The sequence below is a fragment of the Phocoena phocoena genome, chromosome 4 (genome assembly GCF_963924675.1).
Source record: "Phocoena phocoena chromosome 4, mPhoPho1.1, whole genome shotgun sequence".
Taxonomy (NCBI): domain Eukaryota; kingdom Metazoa; phylum Chordata; class Mammalia; order Artiodactyla; family Phocoenidae; genus Phocoena; species Phocoena phocoena.
In genome coordinates, this window is record NC_089222.1 from 143,230,409 (window position 1) to 143,240,054 (window position 9,646).

General features: G+C 55.2%; 1 protein-coding gene across 1 annotated transcript; it reads right to left on the bottom strand.

Annotated features, from left to right (window-relative positions):
• Positions 1–5,757: 5,757 nt before the first annotated feature.
• On the bottom strand, positions 5,758–8,619 carry LOC136122546 (trefoil factor 3-like). The gene is made up of 3 exons (XM_065876629.1): positions 8,505–8,619; positions 6,857–7,003; positions 5,758–5,803 (listed from the first exon to the last, which is right to left on the bottom strand). Exons 1-3 carry the CDS (start codon positions 8,584–8,586, stop codon positions 5,790–5,792), a joined length of 243 nt encoding a protein of 80 aa, XP_065732701.1. The 5' UTR covers positions 8,587–8,619; the 3' UTR covers positions 5,758–5,789.
• Between the last annotated feature and the right edge of the window lie 1,027 nt (positions 8,620–9,646).

Below are 9,646 nucleotides of genomic sequence, written 5' to 3' on the forward strand. Positions count from 1 at the left end.
CCTGGCGCCCCCGTTCCTTCTCCCTGCCCAGGCTTCTCTGTCCCTGGACGCTCTCTTGTGCTCCTGAACCACCTGCCACCTTCCCCACCAAAATCTCCGCTCCTTCCCCGCTCCTTCCCCGCTCCTTCCCCGCTCCTTCCCCCCTCCTTCCCCCCTCCTTCCCCCCTCCTTCCCCCCTCCTTCCCCGCTCCTTCCCCGCTCCTTCCCCGCTCCTTCCCCACTCCTTCCCCACTCCTTCCCCACTGCTTCCCCACTCCTTCCCCGCTCCTTCCCCGCTCCTTCCCTGCTCCTTCCCCACTCCTTCCCCACTCCTTCCCCACCAAAATCCCCACTCCTTCCCCACTCCTTCCCCACTGCTTCCCCACTGCTTCCCCACTCCTTCCCCGCTCCTTCCCAAATGCTCTTTATTAGAAATTTCAATTTACAAATACCCTGCACACTTCTTTGAACAAATAATACAAAAGTTAGTAATCTCACCCCCAAACCATCCTGTCCCAAGCCCACCCCCTCCAGGTAACCAGATGGCAGGTTATCACCCAGCCTCTCATCCCACCCAGAAAGACACTCCTCATTGCCGCGCTTCCAGCCCCTCGCCCCAGATTGCCAACAGTGCCCTGGACCGGAAGGTACAGCACTCATGCCCTCGTCAGAATGTTCCAGAATCCATAAAGCCATGTCCCTCCTGATCCCTGCTGTGGTGGTTTCTACAACCGTGCTTCAGTAAGTCTGAAAATTTGGAAAACATCCTTATACTTATATCCTTACAACCTACCATTTAAACCACAGAAGCTTTTCTGGAAACTCAAGGGGAAGGAAATCCAAAATGTGAAACAGGCACGCAGAGAAGGTTTCCCACTGGAGGTGGAACTGCAGACCCCACGGGTGCCCCCCACTCTCACGGTGCTTTCAAGGCAGCCCCATCCAGCACCCACATTCTGCCTCCAGTCCCATGTCACCTACACGAGCACGCTTCCCCCTGGCCTCTCCCAACCAGGCCATTCCTGCCCCAAACGGGATTCCCCTATGGGGCACCTTGGTTTAGGGACCGTCCAACCACCTGTTGGAGACCTTGTCTAAGCTGGCTGTGGACTGAGACCCTGCCCACCCAGTCCCTCCTTCCCCGATCCACTCAGCAGTGTCAGATCCGCAGCGAGATCTGAGACCTCCTGCACCGCCCGGTCGTCCGCCTCACAGGGTCCCCCCGCCATGGGTCTGCCGAGCATCTGACCCTGTGCAGGTGTCTGAGCTTGAAGCTAAATCCCTCCCCTCCGTGCCACTGAATGTTCAAGAATTCTTGGAAGAGCATGACGAATTCCAGTGAATTTTTGACATACTCTGGAACAGTGCAGAGGGAACCATTGCTGAATAAATGCGGAAGCGACGCTCTTACAGACCAACCACACTGACGTAAGGGGAGGGGAGAAGCATATAAACACCACAAGGAGTTACCGGTAGGTTCAGTGGCCACGCTGTGTGCTGGGGGCTGGTGGGGGGGAAGCCTGGTGTTGTCTTCCTTTTCCACCAGCAGCAGTGGGGTTCTGGCTTCTCCTTGGCAAGTCAAAACTCTCATTCCATGGTTTCTGGAAGGTTCTACAAATATGCACCATTAGTCAGTGAGGAAGGTACATGATATCAAAGTGATCCCTGGATCCTGTGAAACTCAACTGATCATTTGAATTCACCCTGAGCCACTTGTGGATTCAAATTTTAGAGGCACACTGACCAGGAGGTAGGGAGGTGTAAGGGCGGTGTAAAGGCCACGTGGGCCGTGGGCAGTCAGTGTCAGCTGTGCCTTCAGGGGGGCTGAAGTCCACCGATGATGACCATATTAGACGCAGCCCAGCAGAAGTGGCCACAGCCCATCCCGGGTTTGAGTCTCATCAAGGCTGTGTCCTGGAGCGAATGTGTCCCGATGTCCTCATTGGCGAAGTAACAGTAAATATCAAGTTACTCACTGCACTCTAGATAAAAGAAAAAAACGTTTCCAGTCCACACTGTAGTACTTCTTATCCCAGAATTTTAAAATCGGTTAGCACTCTCTGGGTACTTAATTGACATCCAGTGTCCGGAGCCAAGAAGGTTGTTTAAAATTCCCAAGAGAGACCACCCACCCCTGAGAGACCCCCATCGAGTCACAGCGAACGCAGGGACAGAAGAGGGCTCCGTGGGATCATCTGCTGGCTCCTGGCGAGCCAGTAATTAGAATAATTATTCTACTTTATCGGCATTTCAGTGTTTCCTTTTTTTTTTTAATAGGTTTTCTTTCTTTTTTTTTTGATAGTGTTTATTTATTTTTACTTGTTGACAGTTTGCTTTATTTATGTATTTATGGCTGTGTTGGGTCTTCGTTTCCGTGCGAGGGCTTTCTCTAATTGTGGCAAGCGGGGGCCACTCTTCATCGCGGTGCGCGGGCCTCTCACTATCGCGGCCTCTCTTGTTGCGGAGCACGGGCTCCTGACGCGCAGGCTCAGTAATTGTGGCTCACGGGCCCAGTTGCTCCACGGCATGTGGGATCTTCCCAGACCAGGGCTCGAACCCGTGTCCCCTGCATTGGCAGGCAGATTCTCAACCACCGCGCCACCAGGGAAGCCCTCAGTGTTTCCTTTTTAAACCTAGCCAGTTATTATGGACCTTTACACAAGGTTGGAAACATATTAACTATTTAAACTCCTTATCCCCCATCTGTTGTGACTTACAAACTGAATTAGATGGGAATGACCAGTGGGAGGGGCTATGATTCAGCCACAACCTTCTAGAAGGGCTCTGAACCCTCCCCGCCTCCTGCTGTTGGCCCGTCCTCGCAGGCTGCCTCTGGGCGCCACTCCCTGACCAAGTTACTATAGGGCTCCGTGGAGGGTTTTCTCTTCCGAAAACGAAAATGGGGATGGTGGTACCCCTCACCGCGTGGGCTTTCAAGGAGTTAGCAAATCTCAAGCACCTGATGGGTGTCTGGCGCGTGCCAAGTGCCTGATCCTCTCATTAGCTTTGATTATCTTTACAGATTCCTCTGGGTGTCCGCCAGGGACTCCGGGCTGGCTGCACCGTGAGATGTCCATGCCTGGGGGAAAGATAAAGGCAGAAACCACCCTGCCCCCAACACAGAGCACCCTGGGAACGACATCTCTCCGAGTTCCTTCCACCCCCCAGATGTCACCCTGAGACTCTGGGCTTCACGCAGACCCTTTGTGTGTCTGCCCAAAGGGCGAAGCGAGAGGCAGCCACACCATTAGGGCAGACACACAAAATGTGGTACACACGTGTTTCGGCCTCACCCCAAAATTCATTTGCGATGTGCCCATCAGTGACTTGAGTTTTCTCTACTGCGGAACTTAAAATCCCCACCCAGGCACTTTGGGGCAAATTCCGTCCCGTTCCCTGCTGAGCGAGCTGCGGCTTGCTGGGGTCCGGGCTTCCATGCTGGGCAGGATGGTGTGGACCTCCGCAAGCTGCCCGCCCCCGGCCCCGGGCTGGCGCACACCGAGGTGGGGTCCCGATGGGACACCCTCCCAGACCCTTCTGGAAGCTGCGGATTCAGCGGGGCTGCTTCCCGCTCTCTTTGGCAGGACACACAGCAGACCGGGGTCCTCACTGACCTGAGGGCACTGGAGCCGTCCGCCACACCCGCGCATCTTCCCCTCCCCGCCACCCGGAGGCTGCCCCGTCCGGCGTCCAGGCTGGGAACAGAGAAAGAGCCCCCTGTACTGTGAGAGCTCAGAGCTGCTGGGGTGGGAGAGTGTCTTCGGACACTGGAACCAGATCTCCCTGCACTGCGTGTGACCGTGGGGTCCTGACCTAACCTCTCTGTGCCTCTGCTTGTTCACTTGCAAAAATGGAGATAATCGTCCGGGGCTGCTGTGGGAATTAAAGGAAGTCAGATGCGTACAGCAGCAGTGGGCACTAAAGGAGGGTGTGCCGCTCCGTATTCACGTTCACCGGGACCCCAGGGCACACGGGGCCCGGCTTGCACAATGACCCCCTCTGCCCCCTGCACGAACGACGGAGCGAAGGTTGGGGAGAAACATGTGCGCCCCAGGAGGGGAAGATGAAGGCCCATCTCCCCATCCCCCCACCGTGGATGATCCTCCTCAGCAGGGATGAAGGTCGCTCCAGTGTCTGAGTCTGGCCCGGGATCTTCCCAAGTCCCCCGGGAAAGCACACACTCAAGACGGGGCCCTGAACCGCCAGCAAGGGAACAGAAGCCGCCGTCTGGGGCCTGGGGGTGAGGGGTGAGCACCGTCTCCCCTGATGGTGTCGGTGGCCTTGACACAGAAGCAGTGGCTCAGATCTGACCACGGAAGCTACGGTGGGTGGTGGCAGCAGCGTCTGTGAGGGGAGATAGCAGCTCCCCGGGCCTTGAGCTCCATCCAGAAGGGCGGGTGCAGGGGCCTGGGATGCTGGGGCCTCTGGGGTGGAGGGTGGTCCCCAGCCTCCGCTCCCTCCTCACCCCATGGGGTTGTGCACTGAATGCCCGGTCCTCCTGGGGGTGGAGGGCGAGCGGGGACCTGCGGGTGGGGGAAGGCGCTGGTGGGACTCTGCGGACAAGTCGAGTGCATGAGGGCAGACGCCGCGAAGAGCTACGGACTCGGCCGTCAGGGAGGAAGGACAGGATGGAGTCCCTCTCGCAGGGTGGAGGGCGTGAGAGTGCTCAGGGAGCGGGCGGGGCATCTCGCTCTTGGGGAATCACGTGCACCTCAGAGGGGCTCTATCTCCTCCAACCAGACCTCACGTGACAAATCGCAGTGTAACAGGCCTCCCCTGGGTGGGCTCTGGGGTGCTGCCCCCTCAGCAGGGGCTTTGGGATGAGTTACTTATCCTACAACAAAGGGAATAACATCTCACTTCTAGGATGTTCATAGGATCTCACTCGAGAGACCTGGCCCAAAGTGCAAGCTTAAAAACAAAGCCTTTTGTTTCGAAAAGGAGCCAGTGTCTCTTTTCCAGCGGGAAGGATGGCTCAGACCCAGAAACCCCCCGTCCGGAGGCTGCGCTGCTTTCTGCCCCGCCCCATGCGTGCCGCGTCAACAAGCCCTGCGGGAGAATCAGTAGAATCGTCTGTGCAACCTTAACAGAGTCCTGTCAGCAGAAGGAGAGCAGGACGCTCAGCTTGGATGGCTGGAAACCGTCCTGGTGTCCACGGAGAGCTGCGTGTCCCCAAGAGTGAGGGAGGGGACAACTCTCCATCTTGGGGTTACTAAGACTTCATGAGTGTTCGTCGTGACATTTGTTCATGTATCCACAAAGCTGCATCCATTTTCAGAGGAAAAAAGCAAAAGAAGGCCACCCAAGCTGTCACAGATGGTAAACTTGACTTATAAAGAAATACCAAAAAGTGCCAATTGGTAAGATGGTTTTATTAGCTTTCTCTTCGCCAGGAAAGACATTAATAATCTTTTTTTTTTTTTTTTTTTTGGAACTTACATTTGAAACGGTGTTTCTCAAGTGACACTTGGAAGGTGGCTTGCCCTCCCCATCAGGTCAGCTACTTTGGGACCCTTCCCTCCTCCCCAGGCCTGGGGGAGACCCTCTGCTGGGAGATGCTAAGACACCCTCTACCGCTCCCGTCTGTGAAATGCTGAGAAGGGAGAGTGTGACTCGGTAGAAATAAAACACAACAGCGGAAAGTCTCAGGAATGAAGACGTGTCCTCATGCTGAGTACGGGAGCTTTATTCTTTAAGACATCAGGCCTCACACATTAGGGGCAGTGCTTGCCGGGAGCAGGTGATAGAAAAGGAGAGGCGCTAGCGCCAGGCAGAGTCCCCCTCCCAAGCTGTCGGGCAGCAGCATGGCTTCAGAAGGTGCATTCTGGAAACAAAGCACAGACATGCGTTACCCTCAGCCATCCCGTGCCTGCCCACCCGCTGCTCCGCTTCTCCAGGTCCAGACAGGCCCCGAGGTCAGCGCCGTTTGCTGCTTTCCACACCAAGTCCCTGGGGAAGGGTTGAGTTCCCCCCGACCCTCGCGGGAGAATAGCCACATGCCCCACGGGGACCCAGGTCGTCGGGGCAGACGGCACCGGAGACGGGCCCAGGTAGGGCCACTGCCAGAGTTCAAAGAAGTGTCGTCGCAGGCCGAGGAGCCGGCAGAGCGGGGACGGCCAGCACAGGGGTGACTCTCCCTCCTGGGCCCAGAGCCTTATCTGGACCTCTGCCCGGCTTTGCCGGGAAGGGGAGGAGACCCTGGACAGTGGGAAGGGGCCCCGCGCTGATTAGGGAGCCGACATCAGGCTGAGACGCGGCCTCCTTCGTCGTTACCCGGGGACGAAGCGCAAGAGGGGCCCCCCGGGTGCTCGTTCCAGGAAGGGGCCTTGGGTAGCTACGTTCATCGTAGATGGTGATCTGGCACCGGGGCTGCCAGATGGCTCGTGGCTGCCAGATGGCTCACGGCCACCTCCACGTCGCACATGTGATGGGTGGGGCATAGAGGCAAATCACCTGTGCAGTCTGCCCCTGACACGCGGCTCCCCAGGGGCTGCCCTGCACCCCACTACTCCAGCGATGGAGGGGTGAACACCTCGTGCTGGGGGCAGGGTGGGGGATGGCAGGGTGGGGAGAGGTGCCAGGACTCCAGCCCAGCATGTCGCCAGTCACAAAGGACAGAGACTCTGCAGGGGTCGTGTGCTGAAAATGACCTTGAAATCCGCCCAGCTTTCCAAACCTACGCACTGTCCATGTCTCTCCGAACTAGTTCCCTCTCCACAGGGCCTCGGCTTTGAATACCTTTCCGAAATGATTGGAGTTTGCACAGACCTCCTCGGCCAACTGACAGCCGTGGTGCGGGGGGTCCCACCCAGGGCTCAGGTGTGTGTGGCTTCCTGGGAGCCCGGAAAGGTCCCCCGTGCATGTGGGGCTGACTCACCTGCTTCCTGCAGGGGCTTGAAGCACCAGGGCACCCCGGTGACGCTGGAGTCGAAGCAGCAGCCCCGGTTGACGCACTGCTCGGGGGTGACGTCGGGGTAGGCGCAGTCCACCCTGTCCTTGGCTGGGACCAGGCACTGGTTCGGCGCTGTCCCAAACAAAGCCCAGTCAGAGCCCTTGCTGGCTTGGGGTCGGTCTACCCTCCCCCAGCTCCTGAGTTCAAAGGCTGTGATCTCACCCCTCCCATAACCTGTGCTTGTCTGCTTGGCGAGGACACTCTTCCCGTAAATGTTTAAAGAGAAACGTTCTGTCGGAGATCTGGCTGGTGTCTCTCACTTGGGTGCTCCTAGCACCTTGCCAGGAAGTCAATAGGGCCTGGATTCCTTCCAGCTGGCAGGTACCCCTGGGAATCCAGGGCCCCCGAACTCGGAAACAATGTTCCCCTTTATTGTCTTATCAACAAAATCTCCCCCTTAAAACAAAAGGAGTATAATAGAAGGCAGGCATTCAAAAGAGAAAATCGCAATGTTTACTATTTTCTGCTTCTTTTCTGTATCTCCCTACCCCCCGTCAAGCCTTCCCTGTACATCCTTGGGCTTCTACTATTCATTTTCCAAGTAAGTCTTTTTGTCTGAAGTTCAGCAAAAGTCCACTTTGCCTCATTTCTTAAACTGGATTTGTCCTCAGGAAAATAGAAATCACGTGAAATCTCAAATCCTCTCCTACGGCTGCCAATTCATAATTCCTCATTCCACTGGTTCCCAAACTTCGCTCACATTGGGATCAGCCGGGGGTCTTGAAAAAACCATTGATACCTCCTCCCACCCAGAGACTCTCTGATATAGTTGGCATATCCTGGGCTTTAAGAGTTTTAAAAAATCTTCCAGGTGATTCTGATGGGTGACAAGTTTGAGACCTCTCAGCAGATAACTGCCACACCCTAATTTCTTTTCTTTTCTTTTCTTTTTTTGTGGTATGCGGGCCTCTCACTGCTGCGGCCTCTCCCGTTGCGGAGCACAGGCTCTAGAGCGCAGGCTCAGCGGCCATGGCTCACGGGCCCAGCCGCTCCGCAGCATGTGGGATCTTCCCGGACCGGGGCACGAACCCGCGTCCCCCGCGTCGGCAGGCGGACGCTCAACCACTGCGCCACCAGGGAAGCTCCACACCCTAATTTCTTCACACTCTGGTTAATGGAGCAGATTGTAGGTATTGAAAATGTGATCGTTTTCATTTGTCTTTTCTTTTTGTCTTACGAATGTGCCAGAATAACGCACAAAGACCTATATTGTAATTCGGAAATCTCCAGCAAGGAAGGCAGTGGGATAGTGGGCTTCGATGTTGGCTGCCAGCCAGGTGCACCTGGGTTCCAATCCTAATTTCTACACTGCCCGAGAGGGTCAGTTATAAACTTTCAGAGCCTCAGTTTCCTTGTCTGTAAAATGGGGACAGCAAGACCCAATATGCAGAGCTGTTGATAGAAAATGTGTGTGTCTGGTAAATGGCAATTATTAAATTATTAAGGGACCTGGTCACTCTCCTCAAGCCACAGGAAGCTCCCAGCCTGGCTCTCCCACGTCCCGTCCCCTTGTCATGTGCTCCCACCCCGCCACCCGGTCCCTCCTCCTTAAGGAGGTCAGAGCAGTACTCACACAGACTCACGTACTGCCCAGTCGAGCTGGAGGACACCAAGGGCAGGACCATCACCAGCAGCCAGAATGTTCTGGCCTCCATGGTCACGGGCGGGCTCTGGGGACCCGTCGGCTCAGAGGACATGCCACGTCTGCCGAGAAGACTCATTTTTTATACCCCTGTGTTTACACAGGCACTCTGGATTCTGTTTGTCTGGGGAGCCCTTCCCTCTAGGTCCAGCCCCACCTGCTTCTTCCCTGCACAGGATGGTACAGCCCCCAGAGCATCGTCCATCCCAAAGGGGAGAGGCTGCTTCCGACCCCACCTTTCTGGTAGTAAGCCAGTGGTGGTAGCAGATTCCAGTTGCCTGTGAATACCTCTCTGTCAGGGAGCAGGGTCGTGTTGTTGCCTGTGTTAGCCTGGCTGGAAGAAAAGGATAAAGGCTCAGCGTGGGGCTGGAGGGCAGGGTCAACAGGCCTGGGCATCAATCCTGCAACCCACCCAGCAGCAGGCCACCAGAGTTCCTGCTCAGCGACAAGAGTTCCCAGGCCGCATAATCGCAGACCAGTCTCGGGTACTTGAAAAGACAGGTGACGGGGCAAGTGCGGTATGCGGTGCGTGCAGATTTCACAACTCTTGAAAGGTAGAAGCTCCTTTTCTTTCTTTTTTGCTTTTCTCCAACAAAAAAATTGTTTTTATCATCAGCTACACGTTAACAAATGTATTAAATAAACTTATTCAATACATTTTCATAAAAATATAATACCTGCAGCTGGTTTTTATTTTCTTTAATATTTTCTTGCCGTGGACCGTTTGGTTTTTTTAAGTCTTCATTGAATTTGTTACCATATTGTCTCTGTTTCGTGTTTTGGTGTTTTGGCCAGGAGGCATGTGGGATCTTAGCTCCCCAACCAGGGATCGAGCCCGATCCCCCTGCAATGGCAGGCGAAGTCCTAACCACTGGACCGCCAGGGAAGTCCCTGCAGTAGGATTTTTAAATCAGACAGTACAGAAGACTCTCCCCCTTTTGTGTGGCACTGTCCATGTTTAACACGTTCTTAGGTGTTTTCCAGAATGTTCTCTGTACATTGAAGCACATTTTTAACACAAAAACGAATTTACACCTTACCCTGCTGGCTGGTTTTTTTTTTTTTTTTAAGTG

Bases quoted from the DNA above. Each gene is read 5' to 3' on its own strand.
- LOC136122546 (XM_065876629.1), bottom strand. From the start codon at position 8,586: ATGGAGGCCAGAACATTCTGGCTGCTGGTGATGGTCCTGCCCTTGGTG. The intron at 7,004-8,504 runs GTGAGTACTGCT...TGTTTGGGACAG, and splicing joins TGGGCAGTACGTGAGTCTGT to CGCCGAACCAGTGCCTGGTC.